At 33.0% G+C, this 18,233-nt stretch overlaps 3 protein-coding genes across 3 annotated transcripts in view; 1 reads left to right on the top strand and 2 right to left on the bottom strand.

Moving 5' to 3' along the window:
- The window catches only part of LOC123669715 (leucine-rich repeat and calponin homology domain-containing protein), a 71,443-nt gene that overhangs the window by 7,501 nt on the left and 45,709 nt on the right, over positions 1-18,233 (top strand). Inside the window, exon 2 of the mRNA XM_045603306.1 lies at positions 15,796-15,940. Within this exon, the coding sequence (XP_045459262.1) occupies positions 15,796-15,940 (145 nt within the window). The remainder of the gene's footprint in view (positions 1-15,795; positions 15,941-18,233) is intronic.
- On the bottom strand, positions 6,560-7,669 carry LOC123669322 (cAMP-dependent protein kinase catalytic subunit 1-like). Its single transcript, XM_045602931.1, has one exon. The coding sequence runs from the start codon at positions 7,667-7,669 to the stop codon at positions 6,560-6,562; it is 1,110 nt and encodes a 369-aa protein (XP_045458887.1).
- On the bottom strand, positions 15,672-18,112 carry LOC123669323. The gene is made up of 2 exons (XM_045602932.1): positions 17,830-18,112; positions 15,672-16,588 (listed from the first exon to the last, which is right to left on the bottom strand). Exons 1-2 carry the CDS (start codon positions 18,017-18,019, stop codon positions 16,053-16,055), a joined length of 726 nt encoding a protein of 241 aa, XP_045458888.1. The 5' UTR covers positions 18,020-18,112; the 3' UTR covers positions 15,672-16,052.

Genomic DNA, 18,233 nt, shown 5'->3' with positions numbered 1-18,233 from the left:
TATAAACGCCATGGTCACGGGTGACTTATAAATTACAATCGCGCTAAGTAAAACTAAAAATGTTCATAGTGCATGGCATGAAATCGAAGTCATCTTGCAGTTTTTCCTTTAATAGTGCAGAGCATACCATGAAAGCTCGGCAGTAGTAATTAGTACCTATTTAACTTTTTAAACATTTTTCTTATGCGAGTAGTTTCCCAATACCTTCGATTGTCAGCTGTCGCTGTTTAACACGAAAGAACTTATAAATGGAACTTTATACAGTCTTAAATTTCAGTCAAATTTTTCAAAGCAAAGAGTAAAATGTGTATAGACACCGAAAGTATCTTAATAAAATAAAATATATCAAAACTTTACCTACATATTAACAATAATTAAAATTGACGTTTTGTTACACGCAAAAGTAAAAAAGGATATTGTAGGCGCCATCTGATCCACACCAGAATCGGTAAGTTCTCTCATTCAGTATGTGACACAACGCAGGTATACAAACCGGTTTTTTGTGTGGTCGGATAGTGGGCGTAGTTCCAGAAAACTAAACAGATAGTAGATAAATAGTTTCGTCGTTATCTATTTGACACGATGAGATATATTTCTAGCAATCGAATACGCAAATATGTATATGTAATCCTAAAGTATGTATTAAATGTCAATATAAATGAGTTCTGTTTACGAAAGTCGTATCGTATGTCATGTGGCTTGCGCTAATGCGGCTTATCAGGTTGCTAGTCCTCGCAACAAACAGATGGACTGTTTTCTTGTTATGGCTTCATCCGTGCTCTTAAACCAAAGAATGAGACCACGACATAAGCCCTTGACATGATTAATTTTCTCTCTTGTTTGCAAACCGGCATGTGCGAAATCCTATTTATAATTTCCACCTGGTTAGCCATGTACGTGGGAAGCTCAAAACGGTTGAATTAAATATAACCCTTTATTGAGTTCTCGTGCACAGCTTCTCTGTATTTTTAATAGGGGTTTAAGGCCAACGAAATAATTTACTCTCTGTAAATTTCCATTTTACCGGTTCGTTAGCTTACATCCGACCGTAGCCCACAAAAAGGTAACAATCTTTAATTAAACCAGAATAGATAATCGTGAAGCTAATTTGGTTACGTGTACAAAGAAAATATACGACCATACTTTTGGCGAGGCCAGTTTGTGACAATGGGCGCGTCATTTTTATTCGCCTCATAGACGGGTATCGTCCTGAGAATATTGATGATGTTATCCTGACCATTCGCGTAGGTCTTTCATTATACGACGATTAAGACTGGAACCATTGTGCTTTTAAATTTGTACGGGCTATACGTTTTGTATTGAATTAGTATGCATGCTAGTTCGAACTTCCTTCGCGTGAGTTGTCTGGTCGTGTCCTTTGAAATTTACATATATAAAATAAAGCTGTAGAAACCAATAGTTTAGGGATCACCACTTTCAAAATTGAAATACATTACTGCTGTCAACTTGCTAGCAAATTATTTTTCAAATATAGTATAGATATATGTGTAATTGTATTCCTATGTAGTTGAAGCTTTCTAAGGGCATGATTTGAGAAAGCATTCACTCTGATAAATGCTTTAGTTAAGTTAATTAAATTGCCTTCCACAGGTTCATCTGCACTGTCTAGACAATTAGAGATGTACATACGTAAAACGGTGTTTACGTTCAGCGTTTGTACTCTGTAGTTAGAAATTATAAGCCTTTTGTCTTTGATGTTAAATTGTTTTTTTTTTTAATGCTTATCATAATGTATGATTGTTCTTTTTGTCAAAGTTTGTTTATTAAAAGTTATTAAGATACATACATACACATAATTTCTTGTTTCGACTATAAATTGTTTATATATTGTGTTGCGATATACCCAACATGTAATATTTTTGTTAAATTTTAGTGTTTGTAATTTCTCATGTAAGTGAATTGTATTCTTTTGAGAAATAAACGATCTTTAACCTTACATATCTTTATTTCCCCATTACTGGCTACTGCCTGCTTCTACTTGTATAAGTACATATTTTTGTTAGAAGAGTACGGGCTTTAATAATCATGTTGATCCACCAAGAGTCGACAGATATAAACGTTTCAGAATGTTTCTAAAATATTCATATTCGCTGCATGCATGTTTGCTTTACAGCTGAGAACGCTATATATTAATGACAAATATAGAACGTGAAAATCTCATAGTATCGAACGTAGACTTAAACCAGCAATCGTCTTGTATCGATTTACTTTTACACGCTCTGCGCCATCTCGGCTCATATTTATGCATATTACATATGGTTAGATCAAATGCTATATTTGTACTTTCTTAATATAATATATGAAACTTGTTGCGCCTCGCGATTTTACCAGAATAACTTCCATTCATTTCATTCATTGGAAGTGTCGGGTTAAAAGTATCGTATATGTTATATTCTAGGTATCCAGTTTTCTACGTGTAATAGGTTTCATTACAAACATCTCTATAGTTTTTGCATAGAGTAAAAGTCCATTCACCCATCCATACCCAGTAACTTCTGCAATCCTAATGTTAGTATACTATCTGCTTCAGTTAAAATAAATGTTAAAATTCACAATAAATAATAATAAAATTGCTCAGACATCAAGAACTCGGAGCAAAATGTTTAAAGCTTATACTACTTCTTAACACATAAAATCGAACTGCTTTCAAGAAGTGATCTACAATAACTAGCCAGTAAGTACATCTATATCAATACATCTTGTGCCTTTATAACCGGCGCTCTTATCTCGCCCTGAACGTTTCACTTCATCGCCTACTGCAGCCTTTGCATCGTCAGTGACCCACATTGAGCCTAACAACTTGGTACTTGCGATTTTAAATGCCTCTCTAGCTTTTTATTTGGAAACACTAAATCTATGTGACTAGTTTTATAATAGTTTCGTATGAACATATGTCATAGTACAGCCAAATGTAAAATCAATAAAAGTGGAAACTTGAAATCTATATACGAATAGGTTAGTTTTTTAGTAACATAGAAACTCAATAAAAATTACGAATGAAGTCAAATCGACTCCGAACAGATAAGAAGCTACATCAATATTACAGAACGAAATAGAGAGTAAAAACCTTGAAATTTTCCTTTCATATTTACCACAAAAATAAAAATATCAATAAATCAATGCAAATAAAAACTCCTATTTTAGCGTTTGCTACAATTTATGGCTCTGCGTGTAAACATGCTAACGCCGGTTGCTTAGTCCATCTATAAAGAAAAGACATTAATGTAGTCAATGTCTCGTTTAACTAGTCTGGGTTAAAAAAATAGGAAACTTAGTTTTGACTGTCAGTAAATTAATTATAGAGGCTGCTAGATCGTATTCTAATTATGACAAAAAAATATATTAACAAATTAAATTAATTTCATTAAAGTGACAATGTTTTATTTAGTTTATCTATTTCAATGTGGGTACATAATCTTATTGTATTAGTACATTTTTTTAATAGATAACTATGTGTATTTAGCTAAGTAGGTATATTTAATTTAAAAATAGTATGTCATCAATAGGTTGTATATATCTTTTATCTATATTTTTATCGTATCTGTATTATATGTGAAAGCAATTGAGTTAGTAACCCTTTCATCACGTTCACGGTGGTCTATCAATAGCTTGATGGCTCTTCGAGCGTGTTCGGCGGCTTTCATAGCCCTTTGCTGTTGTGTAATTGTGTTTATGTTCACTCGTTGGGTAATCTTCTGATCATTTCTGTTTTATAGCACTAAATCTCACGGACCGTTTTGTGAATTAATGAAAATATACATAAGACTTGCTATCCTTGACCCCTGTCAGGTAAACCATTAACTGTCGCTACCCAACCGATTTCTTTTCTCACTTGACTTAAATAACGTTTTAATGTATAAAGTAGCAGATCTGAACGGTCTTACCTGTATTATAATTTTTAAACAATTGTAAATGTACAGAATTGACCATACTACGTGTATTTTTGTGTTATAATAGTCAAACGAATCTGTTAAAAATATGATATTCATTTGCCTGATACGCTGTAATGAAAATTATTGTAAAAGGTAAGAACTATTAAATGTCATAACTTTTATAATTGTTAGATCATCACTGTCATCAGAAATGACCGACTTCCGCACACACCTTCATCTACTATTTTACTACAATTCCTTTCTCTTATTTACGATGTAAAAGCAAAATTTGTGCTGTATGGTTACGGCAGTAAGAATGTAGCCACCCCCTCTCTTGTGTTCCCGTGGGTGTCGTAACTGTCGTAAGAGGCGACTAAGGGATAACACAGTTTCACTACTACCTTGGAAGTTAAAAAGCCGACCGATGGCGATTTACCATCCAACTGTTGGCTTTGAAATATACAGGCCGAAGACGGGCAGCAGCGTCTTCGGTGCGTCAAACCCAGCCCTGCGGTCACTATGGGCAAAGCACATGAGTTCCCGCCATTTTTGGCGCGAACTTGTGGAAGCCTATATCCAGTAGTGGACTGTATTAAGCCGAAGTGACGAAGTGATGAAAAGCAAAATTAATGCAAAAAAAATATCTTTAAGTTGTAAGTTGACACATTTTAAGGCACTTTGTTTTCTATGTCTTAGATTTTTATCATAGACATAGAATTCGAGATACGAAAATAGAATGAAAATTAGATTCAACTAAAAGCTGTTAGACTAATGAAACGTTCTTCGTAGTGATTTATTAAGTAATAGCACTTAAATTATTGTTCGAAAGGCTGATAAATATGGCACTCCCACGTAAAGCACAGTTAGTTCATTGATTATGTAATGTATCTCATTTTCCACAATTTTTTATAAGTTTACTTATTATCTATGCTAATATTATCTTAGAATGTAAATTTACCATTCACTTCATGAATAATACGATGAACATAATAGGAATTAGATGTCTATTTTGATATTAAACTGTGAATCGGAACGTCATTGATATTTAATAAACAAAATATGCTGTGTAAAATCAAGGTAACTAATCTTCCCATTACAAAGTAATATTTAACCTTTGTTTAATAAAACGCTAGGCAGCTGCAGATAGCTAAACTATATTGAATAATTCGTTGCCTTAATATGCAAGTTTAATAAAAGACATTTCCTCGACTTTCAAGCTAAAACTACATTAATTCGCCTCTAAAGCAGACGTGAAGTGACTATCCAGAAGTGAGTATCCAGTATTTCACTCTAATATGCGTTTAAATTTAATAACTGGCTAAGTTAAGGCAGAAAAAAAGAAAATTAAGAAATAAAAGCAAATATCAAAAACAAATAATTCGTTTAGCCTTTTAATGTTTATTGAATGGCAGTTTTCTCGTGTTTAATATATTAAAAAATAACATTAAAAAAAAACGTCAACTTAAAAATGAGGATATCCCATCGTACGTGAAACGGAACTGCGCTTCCTTCACTTTCCAGTCGGTTGGTTTCTACAACCCTTTAGTTGCATGACCGCGAGGTCACTTTATCTCTTATTACGGTGTATACCTTGGATCGAATCGTCTATTTATCCAAAGAAAGTAAATATTACCTAGCACGTATTTAAAAATTAAAAAATAAACGACAAAAAATAACTAACACTAAAATTAAAACATGAATTGACATTTTCTATTCGTATAAGTAAAATAAATGCTGTTTTACTATTGTACGTATATCTTGCTCCAACTAAAAGTGCTATAAAGTATCACTCTCGACATCATGCAATTTTTTTTGTTTTGCACGATAATTATCACTCTATATTATTTTCATACCACGCATCTTATATATTAAACTCCAATAATACTTTCTTGAATATCTCCGTTTTGAACTTATTTTTAGTAAACAATTTATTAAGTATCCAAAATATTTGAATGCGACCAATGTGGACGAGTAGGATGCTATAAACATAGTTATGTTCCATTATCCATGCTAAAATTGGCAGCTCGAATCTCATTTAGGCCACACATGATTTTCGTATTTAGACGATTCGTGAATATGCGTTTAATGTACGAGTTAGCTTAAGAATTTTATTACTTATAACAGTTTTAACATACTGCTCTGTCACTGTAAATATTCTTTAAAAAAATCTTCAGAAAAACATGATTTCTTTATTTAATGTACCTATATGAAAATGTTTTGACATTAGTACTTTCTCTTTGCCACGTGACATATTTTTTCATATACATTTAAGTCTAAAAATAGCAACCTTGTATTCCCCCACAAATCATTACGTTCCCTGCCTTGCGCCGGCGCACACTGCGGGTTCCCTCACACGTGCCTACCATGTACTCTTATCGGATGTAAACAACGATACAAATACAGATTTTTTATACATTCTAATGTATGTAAAAGTTTTGACTCACCAGTATTGATTAAATAGAGTTTTTCTAAGATTGTAATGTTGTTAATTCATAAATTGTATGAAATATTCATTTATTAACTTTTATAACAAAAACATTTTGTCTTGAAATGCTTTATGATATGAATTTTTATTATAGATGACATAAGATAGAAGAAATTGTTATAAATAAAGATTATGCGACCAGTTATGTAAACATACGCAGTGAACATTTCATCACTGATATCTAAAAATCAAGAAACTCAGATTCAAATCTGCAGTATGATGCTGGTTTCATTGGTTCTTCATCGTAGCGTTCAAAATTTGTTGAATCACCAGGATGTCTGCATTTTGGAACATACGGTGGTGGGTACCGACAATTTAAAATAGCTTCCCATTCTATTCCTTTAAACCATTTATGGTTTTTGAAATCCATAACACCATTTCTCATTACTCCAAACCGTTTAGTTATATCAACTTGCAGAGTATTGCGTACAATATCTCGTAAATCAGGATTAAAGCTCGAAGGACATCTATATTTTCCAGCAACAATTTTTTCATAAGTTTTCATCGGTTCATTTGCGTAAAACGGTGGATAACCAGCGTTCATTTCAAAAAGTAGAACTCCAAACGACCACCAGTCGACAGAAAACCCGTATCCCTTACTCAAAATCAGCTCCGGAGCTAAATATTCTGGTGTTCCACATAAAGTCCACGTCCTTCCCTGTAATACTTTACAAAATCCGAAGTCGGTTATCTTTAAATAGCCATTCTTGTCTATTAATATGTTTTCAGGTTTTAAATCTCGATATACTAGGTTTGTGAAATGAAGATATTCTAATGCTAAAACAACTTGGCTAGCATAAAATTTCGCTAATGGCTCCTCAAATTTTCCCATTCGCCGAAGGTGGGTAAACATTTCACCTCCAGGTATAAATGGCATTATAAAATAAATATAGCTATTATCTTTAAAACTGAGCTCCATGGAAACCGTAAACGGAAATCGAATCGCTTCGAGAATTCGCTTTTCATACAGCGTATGTTCGACTTGTTTCATCTTTATGACTTTTTCTTTTTCTAAAACTTTCATGGCGTAGAATTTTTGTTGTTTAGTATGTCTTAACAGAACTACTCTACCGAAGGCGCCAGTACCCAAGGTTCGTACGCGTTCTAAGTCAGTAAAATTAATACTAGGGTTTGGTTTCTTGCACCACCTTTCATTGAATTCGTTTTTGAGCTGTTGGAGGTATTTTCTATATTGCTGTTGTTGTTGTTCTGTATACCCATCACGAAATTCTGTCGAAGTTGACTGAGTACCCGATTTATTCGACATAGTTTTATTAAATGTACCATACATTTGGTTTAAGTTTTTTGTTGTCATATTGACATTACATTATTAGATCGCAGCCAACCTGATTTACCTGTTTACGGAAAAACATAGTTATATTAGAAGAAAATTAAGATTTCCTTTTAAACTTTCAAGGTGTCCCTTGTGAACGTTATTCCGAGACTCACAAGTAAGCGGGGTTGTGAGTATGGGGTAAAGTACGGACTAGCTAAGGGGGAGGGCGGTAAAATCAGCTGTGTTTAGGGTGATGTATCGCGACGGTCGGTCGTCGTCCCGACTAACGTATTGATCAGACGGCACGTGGAACTTATTGTATTATATAGGTTTCCCAAAACTTTTCCACTTGCTGTACGTTTTTACGAAATAATGCACTACAGGTTTTATGCATACATACATCAAACAAGTAATTGAATAAACATAAAGTATCGATGCTATAAAAAATAAATATTTTATAACTATAAACATGACTGTACTGTAATGATTTCACAAATAACAACAACTAAAGTACCTAGCCACAATGATAGTAAGTCTTAGTTTTTCCGTGTCAACTCTGTTAGTTTTACAAGTAATAATTTATTTTTAACCGACTTCAAAAATAGGTAGAGGTTGTTAATTCGATCGAATTCGGCTGTAAACCGATTTCGATGATTCTTTTTATAATCATACATGGCTTGTCGTGTGGTCCCAGTTAAATTTAATCGAGGTGTTACTAGTACTTTGGCACTTTGGCTAGTATTATTTATCTTTCAAAGTCTAAATATATATATTTACCGAAAAATAAAAATAATATTCATTATTAAAATTTAAAATTTTTAGTAGTGATTAGAAATGTCATTCGCTTGTAAAAATTTAATAATCTGCTTACCGATTTCTTCAAGTTAGACCAATCTAATATGATTTATCTATTAAAATAATAATTAAAACATCAACAGTATATCTACGATAAACTATTCTACGCTCGAAGTTCGTTGAAGTACCGTTACATACTCGTGTACAAGCGCAAAGAGAATCGTACTAACATTTTTTATAAGTCCGACACACATAGCGTTTGGTGACGTATTTTAACGGCTTGAAATCTGTTAGTACCATTAAACAGATGTTACCATTATAATAAATTTAAAAATAATCCTATGAAATGTATGAATTATTTTAAAAATAATTAATCTTAGCAACCTTCTCAATGACCTATACAGAAATATGTATTGGCTGTAAGACATTATTTAAATAAATATTCAATTACTATTCACTGAATGCGATTCTTTTATCGTAATCCGAATGAGAGCACATTTCGTTGCTCGTAATGTAATCGAATCAGTCTCACTTTTTTGAAATCCATTTAAAGATGTTTTGAATCTATTTTTATTAATATTTATCAAATGACGAACAACATGAGCTTTTAATGAAAGTATGGGTTATAATTTGTCTTGTAATTAGTTTGAAAGAAAATTGTAAATTAATTTAGGTTTTTCTTTTTGGCTTAAAGACTAGTAAATTGTCCCAATAAACTAATAGCTAGATCTATTTTCTTACATTAAAATTAATATAAAAGTCCTTTTATAACATTTACTTCGCTAAATCTGTAATGTTAAGTTTCAACCTATTCATATATGTCATGAAGAATTAGTGTCTAGCTGTTACGGCTGTGACGATGATTGTATTGAATTCGGTCATCGCAATTTAGAACTATTATTAGCTCGCGCTATTGTTCTTGACTGTGAATGATTAGAATGGTATATGGCCATGTACGATTTAAAGATGCCTGAAACTTGAAATTATTCGGTGCAGAGTAACGATCAGATTAAACTTCGGTCAAGGTTTTCGGAGGCCCGCAGTCCGCAGTGGACTTGGCACGACTTCGACTATCGTGGCACATTGAAATATCTCCTTAAATACGTCTTAAATTTATGAATTATTTTAGAAGTGGTATGATGAAAATGTTTGTAGTAATAATTTATTAATAACAAATTTTAAGTTTTAAATATAACGTTTCATTTTAAGTTTTTCATATTCTTCTGTACATCAGGATAAGACAACTAGCAACGTTGTAAAATAAAGCTCACTGGAATCATTATTAACGTCATGTGTTCGTGGCGGTTATTTTTCGAGGACGTTTCAAACATAAAAACTAGAACGCGAACTTGTTTTTCAAATGTTTGTTCCAAGCCAGTTTTACTATAGACGACGCGTTATAATTATGATTATCACAAATCTTTATGAACGTAGTAAAAGTGTTATTTTTGTATTTATGTTTTGTTACTTCATACCTTATTATTTCATCGTTATTCTTTCGTAACTTGTATTTTCATGAAGAGTAATAAAAATTGAAATCAACATCAACAAGTATTTTAAAGTCAATTTCAACTATTTTACATTTAAAGTAAAGAATTGTTTAAGTAGCTTGGTAATTGCAAAATATTGAACAGACCTCAAAGCTGTCGAGTCACAAAGCAGACGTGAACGCGGGTAATTGCTTTTCTCGTATTTTCACAATACTCGAATGTAAACTGCAAATCTATTATTGCTCAATTTAACTTTAAAGGAATTAACACAACACTCAAAAACTAGATCTATCTTTATATTTTATTTGGAAAAATATTCTGTAACCTAATCAGCTTAATGTCTTTTTACCCGGAGATCAATAAGATACGGTTTTGATGTTATTAATTTAAAACTAAGTTTTATTTACTTTTGAATTTTAGGTAAAGAATTATTCAAATAACGTAGTAGCTGCAAAAAACAATAATAATAAACAAACCACGAAGAATATATATGATTTTTAAGATATGTGGGACGAATAAAGATTGATAGTACAAGGTGTCATCTATTTTCATCAACATAACCTTTTACCCGTGCCAATCGCTTGTTCATTATCATAGTGCCCTTTACCGATCCCCTAATGCCCTTCATCCTTTTAATAAAAATATCTTGACACGTAAAAAATTACTCTTATGTCTATTAAAGTTTTCTATATTATGTAAGAGAATATTATAATTTGTGATTTTAGTATTAGTTTAATTAAATATACATTTAATTAAAGATAAATGATACATACTTATTTATCGCGTTCTGATCAAGATTAACAATCCATTAGGCCTGGTTTTGCGATGTGTCGTCAAAATTGTAGCTATATGCTGTTAGTTAGCAGTTTTGTAGTTAGTTCATTATTATTATTATTTTAATTCAGTATTAGAATGTCACAAATACACTTTTTTTTTAATCTTCGAGACATACTTTAGGATCATAAACCTTTCCATAATGGAAAAGAATGAATGATAGAATAAAGCATAGCATTGAGCCTGAAACATCCCACTGCTGGGTATAGGCCGCTTACTCTATGTAGGAGAAGAATTTTAGCTTAATCCACCACGCTTCTCCACTGCGGGGTTGGCGGATATGTTGCCTACTATAAGTAAAGATCGCTATCAGGTATTTATGATATTGGAGGATTGACGGTTTAACGTGCTCTCCAAAACACGGTAGGGAGACCCAAAAAGACAGGCATCCAAACAGGAAAGAAAAATTTGTACAAATACAAATATTCATCAAAGCCAGCTGCTGGCTTTGAAATACACAGGCCGAAGTGGGCAGCAGCGTCTTCGATGCGACAAAGCCAGCCCTGCGGTCACCAACCCGCCGGCTCAGCGTGGGGACTATGGGCAAAACATGTGTTCTCATATGAGTTCACTCTATAATGTCTAGCGTGAACTTGTGGAGGACTATGTCCAGCATTGGACTGCAATAGGCTGAAGTGATGAAATATCCATCCCGAATCAACCGTCGGTTTTTGGGTGACTACTCACACCACTACACCAGAGAAAGAAGCCTTACCTATTTGTAGATCATACAAGACCGATTAAAATATGTAAAATTACTTACAGAGATTTGAATCTTTTACTTGAAAAAATCTCACGCTATGCGCGAATCATGTACCATTAAAAATAAAGTTTCTATTTTACTAATTTTTCCTAAACGCAAATTTTCGGTCGATTTATTTGAAAAAAAAAAAATATACATTTTATTTATCTCCTGAATCTACATGATTAAATTGATAGTAGGGAGAGAGTAAAAGACCTAAGGGTTAAATATATCGACAGAGAACGCTATTTAAGTTTCTTATGCATCGTAACTATCATAATGTAACACCATTTCCTTAAGCGAATTGTTTATAGTTGATGCACAAGCAGGCATATCAAGAGGTTATTTAGCTTGGTCTGATGTGAGTCACGTCTATCGCAACGCCGGCTTGTATTTACGATACGCAACGGAAACTGCGGTGTGTAATTATTGAGGCGAGGTCTTGAGTTTTATCCCGAGCACATTTACTCGGAATTATATTATTAACAGTGTAGGCAAATTATATGTACATACGATTTCTTAAATGTTAATTAACAGGAATCTGTACCGCCGCTAACTTATAGATTCAATTTTTAATTTCGCTCTTGATACACTTATCGCGTCTCGAGCAGTGAACTCCATTGTCTAAGGCCTCTTAGTGTGGCCACTCGGGAGCTTTACGTAATAGATACCTCGTAGTGAATTGAATTCTCAGAGGACTTGATTTGATTGAAACTCTTTGTCTTGTTGCTATTAATATCTTTTTTCCTATTATTGTGTTTTATAAACATTATTTATGTACTTTGTTATATAATATATTATATATGTAGGTACTTGGTTGGGTAATACCACAAATTTTCATGTTACTTGTAAATTGATTTTGAAATAAAATGTTATATTCTTAAGCCTATTAAGAATATTATGCCGTGTGGTGTCGGCCGAGTAAAATAGCACCACCCCCTTTTTTCCCGTGGGGGTCATAAAAGGCGACCGAGGGATAAACCTGGCTCAAAATCATCAGGGTCCTGGAGAAGAAAAACTTCATTTGAAACCCGGAATAGGGTCTCCGTCAAGCATTCGTGGCGTAGCTCTAAAATACGAAATACTCCTGCAGCCGAACTGGATCCACTCGTATCGACTCGTTCCTGTGAGCCTAGCCAGTGAATGTCCTAAGCGACACAGCGTCTGTCTGACACTGTCTAAATCGTCTGCAATAGACGGACTAAGGCCAATGATGGTGATGATTGTGCAGCATATGAAATGTCACACAATTATGATAAATAGGTAAAGGAAGGGCAAAAAATATACTCTAAGTTATTTTCTACTCTAGATTATGATTGTATATATCTAATACATATAAATAAAATTGAAATGTCTTTCTGTGATTTAAAAATAAATGTTTTTTATCAAGTGCATTTAGGGATTTACACGATACTAAATTACAAACAAACGATTTTAAAAGGCAACTTTTTATCCCGGAATTCCCGCGTAAATCCCGATTGCAATCCACCACATACCCATATCACCCACATCGATTTGAAATAACGAAACATTTTTTTATTTATTTATTAAATACGACAAATCTTTACTGATAATATTATAGAGCAGAAAACTTTGATTCAACGCGCTAATCGCAAGAACTACTGGTTCGAGTTGAAAAATTATTTTTGTGTTGGATAGATTGTTTACCGAGGAAGGCTAGTTTTGCAAAAAAAAAACCGCGGGGCACAGCTAGTATTAAAATATATCAACTAAAACATGTGTTTCGTTAACAATCATGCTTCACTATTTTAAGAATAGAATAAAGATACTGTTTCAAATCTAAATTATCCGCTTACTTACATAGATTAAATATTATCTTCGTAAATAATTATTCAAGTTTAATTAATGCCTCTTTTTAAACGGTTTTATTTAGCTCACCCCGTTTGTTTTATTTATTTTTTATTATTTATTCTTGGGTCAAATTTAGTAATTCAAATTTCACCCTCTTCCTGTCAACCGATTAATCTGAAATTTTGTATACACTTTGGATTTTGGTGACAATACAATTATGTTTATTCATTATCATTATAAATTCAAGATGGCTGCCGCTACAAAATGGCGGATAATTTATGTTTTATTAATCCCATCAATATGGGTATCAAATGAAAGGGCTCAACAAGCAAAATACAATATACTATAAAAAATTGAAATACAAGATGGCGGCCGCTACAAAATGGCGGATAACGTAGGTTTTATCGATCCCATCAATATGGGTATCAAATGAAAGTGCTCAACCAGTATAATCAATGTACTATATAAAAGTAAAATCCAAGATGGCGGCCTCTACAAAATGGCGGATAACTTTTTATAAATCCCATCAACATGGGTATCAAATGAAAGGTCTCAACAAGTAGAATACAATTTACTATGCAAAATTGAAATCTAAGCTGGCCGCCGCTACCAAATGTCTGATAACAATTTTTTATCAATCCCACCAATATGGGTATCAAATAAAAGGGCTTGACAAGAAGAATACAGTGCACTATACAACCTCAATATTTAAGATGGGCCTTGCAATAATGAAGCACTAAATGAATTAAACAGAATGCGAAATAAAAACTAAAAACTAGAAAATAAAAATAGGTAAAAAAACTTTTTAAGTTAAACGGTTTTATGTTAAACATACATTGCAATGTTTAAGATAAATGTACTAAAAACCAAAAAATAATAAAATAGATACAGTCGTGGGAATTATAAACATATGCATAGACTAGACTAAAATAAAACCGTGGGGCACGTCAATTGTCTACAAATTATCGACTTAATGTGCGATAGAAGAATCGTTTAATTCGTCGTTAAAATAGGCAGTTGGCCCGCAGACGGTGAGGAAATTACTTACTATTTTCTTGCTCATGGAAATTCCAATAGTTACATACACTCCATGTAAATAAAAGAGATGTTTCAACTAGTTTATCGTTGGACATTCACACTGCTGGCTGGCGAGGAATCGTTTCACTGCTCGTAGTTTGTCTTTAATCGACAAAACATATGATAAAAGTACTACTCGCTCACCACTATGAAACCCTAAAACTCGCTTATAATCGAGCTTGCTAGCTTGTTTCCACATTCTAGCCCTACTTATCACACGTCCATTTTTGTCGGTTGAACAACTGCATAATTATAGTGTAACATTACAAAACAAACATTTTAATCAACGATTGTAGACAATTGACGTGCCCCACGGTTTTATTTTAGTCTAGTCTATGCATATGTTTATAATTCCCACGACTGTATCTATTTTATTATTTTTTGGTTTTTAGTACATTTATCTTAAACATTGCAATGTATGTTTAACATAAAACCGTTTAACTTAAAAAGTTTTTTTACCTATTTTTATTTTTCTTCACTTTCCAACGTAAAATATAAATTATACAAAGTATGATGTAACGAAGTAATACGATATATACAATATACATTCTAATCCTCGTGATGTCATTTGACTTGTGTAAAGACGATGTTTTAATAGTATTTGCGGTTACTTTGATAGTAATGTAATCTCACAACACACAAACCCTCAGCTGAACTGGAGTCAACGAACTTATTAACCAGTTTTCGTAAGAACATACGAAGTAATACAAACTCTTTTATCTAATCATAGGGTTTATTGAAATTGTTTTCTAATGTTTACGCGAATTTTACTCATTTAATAAAACACTTTTTTTTTTTTCGGATTTTATCGCGGTTTATTGTTAACTTTTGATTCCCGACGTTTCGGATACTTTACAGCAACCATGGTCACGGGAGGACTGATTTGAATTGATTTGAGGAGGATTGAAATTTCTGATTTCATAACGAATGTTGTTCTTAGAATCGTCAGAAGTTACTACTTACTTATACTTACTTGGGATTTTTGTTTGTTGCTAACGATTGTGAATTTAAAAAAATATATATCGAAAACCGCAGCAGTTAAAATGTGTAATATAGTTTTAGGCCTTGTTGAGTTGCACACACATGGTTAAATTTGTCGGTCGTAAATGTTTTTATCTTCCGTGAATTTTAAATAAGTGCTTAATTCGGTAGCCTTTTTTTTCTTAATATTAAATAAATATTTCAACATATATGATTATATATGCACTACTTTTATGACTAACTATTACATCGTAAAACCACTTCACGCCCATGAAAGGAAATATTGTTTTCCATTCGCCTCCTTTTATTTTAAAATAAGAACTATTAAATTACAGACAAATCATGTTGCAGCGATAAACAAAGAAGCCCCTGGTGGATATTATAATAATATAACGCATCTCTTGTTACAGATTTGTCAAAAAATCGGTTCAGTGAATTGCCGGAGGAAGTGACAACGTATATATATTTAGAAAAATTATTGTTATCACAAAATATCATAAGGAGTATACCAGATGCAGTCGGTGGATTACAATCGCTCACATATTTAGATCTCAGGTCAGTAAATCAATTAAATTAGAAAATATATATTAACATAATATATTTAAGGATTATATGTGTCTTAAATGATGCTATTAAAAATTTATATACATTATTTATATTATAAAACTTAAATTATTTTATGGTCTATAGATGTATGGTAATTCGCGTTTCTCAGCACTTGCATCATATCCATTTTGACGTTTAGACGCATTTCTTCAGGTATAGATTTGAAATGAGGAAGCAATGATAGAAGAAACAGTTTATCCGGATCTTCCATTTCAGTTCTAACTGGAGTATCGACATTTGCGAAAGCGAATTCATCGATTACGTTTACGTTAGGTTTATTTAAAGTGTTATGTTTCTGCGGTATTTCTACGGATATATCTTCACTCAAGTGGTAATCATCGTTGTTGTCAGCATCATTATCGTCTTCGGAACTCTCCTTGGTTAGTTTGAGTTTTTTCCTAGGTCTCCACGCTCGTCTTTTTGTCCGGCCGTCGTCAGATTCGCTTGAACCCGTCTCTGTTGGTTGATCACTTTGCTTTTTTAAAAGGAACTGTAATTGTTTACTATATAAGTAAGGACGTTTTGTTCTGTTAGGATGTGTGATGTACTTTTGGAAGCAATCTCTGATACTTTTCCATTTCTTCTGTAGTTGAAGCTCTGTAAAATACGAATTGGTTTCTATATAAATTTCTTTAAAATAGTTTATATATGGTTATTTAGGTTTTTAAATACCGCTCTGATGTAATGGTGCGTGTGCCGTGTCGTCGGCGGCTAAACACCGACGGCCGCGGGTTCGATTCCCGCTCGGAATGGATATTTTTGTGTTGATACAAATATTTATTTCCGGTCTGGTTCTTAGTCCTTGTGATTTTTCCCACTGTGCCTCAAAGAGCACTTTAAAGCGGTCCCGGTTGTTATTCTGTACACCTGATAGCGATCGTAGCTAGGATTCATTTTTAACCGACCGATAACTTTTTACTGGGTGTACCAATTTTAATGATTTTTAATTTAATCGAAAGCCGATGTTTATCATGTGGTCACATTTAAATTTCATCGAGATCAGATTATAACTTTTGGAGTAATCTTTTAATAATGCGTATTTACTTAACTATTTTTTCGTCTACCTACGTTATATTACTTGTCGATATAATTGAAGTCGGTTTTTCTTCGTTTGCCTGCAAACACAGTTATAAATATTAATATAGATATTAAATATATTTATTTTAAATTATTAAAAAGTGTCGTTATTTTTTATTTAATTGCACTCATGATTTTTTTTTAAATAACCAGTCATATGTTTTATTATTATGTCGGTAAAATCGGAAAAAGTTATTCATGTTTTATCAATATACAATTCGTATTTAAATATGATTTCCAAAAAACACGATTTACTAAACATAGCGAGCTAAGCTCGGTCACCCAGGTACTGTTAATCTTAATTTTCATCATAATAGTGTCTGGCCTAAATCTATCACCGTTCAAAGGTATATTTAAAAATGAGGAATGAGGCGTGAAAGCGATAACGCTGCTGTTGCTTGATAGTTAGACTAATTAGAAAAACACTGATGATACTAACCAAAGCTTGGACATCGAAATTAAATCTTTATTACTAATTGTAAGACCATTAGTGGTTCAACCATTATATAAACTAGAGCATTTTTATAGTAAAATATGGCCTTATACTTTTATAATATAAATAAAAACAAAGCAAACTTGTATAAAAACATTAAACATCAATATCTTTTTCATTAGCGTATGTTAACAACTATTTGCAATTGTCATTGATAGTTAAATAACTCATCAAGATGTTAATTCTCATTCCATTCACGTTCTATTGTTCGTACAAAACGCTCATTTAACAAAATACTACACGAATTGTATGCAACGCGTTGCATTACCTAGTTCCCTCATCTCGCTCTTCGAAACCTTCACGTCGCTGGTCATTAGTTCGTTGACGACCTCCGTCCAAAGTTTGTGTCTTAAATTTTTCGTCCTATATTCCAAATTCTCGAAGTCCCATATACCCGGGCGTTTTTTAACTTCCTCGATGAGACGTTCCGGATCGTATTCGAACTGAACAGTGGTCATTTTGATGGAGTAACGTTTTCGGGCGTGCGAACGCGGGCTGTCTACACGAGCAGCGGTCGCCGGGCGACTGACGCGCGGCGGGGGAACGCGCAGTGTGTTGAAAGATGGCGTCAGAACGACTAGGTTAGCCAATACAGTTTGTCTGAGACTCAGGACAGAAATATGTCACACAGGGAAAGAAATTTGCTTTATCGTTGTTCTGTTATTGTTGACA

The sequence above is a fragment of the Melitaea cinxia genome, chromosome 3, assembly GCF_905220565.1.
Source record: "Melitaea cinxia chromosome 3, ilMelCinx1.1, whole genome shotgun sequence".
In the NCBI taxonomy this organism is placed as follows: domain Eukaryota; kingdom Metazoa; phylum Arthropoda; class Insecta; order Lepidoptera; family Nymphalidae; genus Melitaea; species Melitaea cinxia.
This window is presented reverse-complemented; position numbering and strand designations above follow the sequence as displayed.

Coding starts and splice junctions, on each gene's coding strand:
- LOC123669322 (XM_045602931.1), bottom strand. CDS start 7,669: ATGTATGGTACATTTAATAAAACTATGTCGAATAAATCGGGTACTCAG.
- LOC123669323 (XM_045602932.1), bottom strand. CDS start 18,019: ATGACCACTGTTCAGTTCGAATACGATCCGGAACGTCTCATCGAGGAA. Junction 16,589..17,829: donor GAGCGAGATGAGGGAACTAG/GTAATGCAACGC, acceptor CGTATTTTACAG/AGCTTCAACTACAGAAGAAA.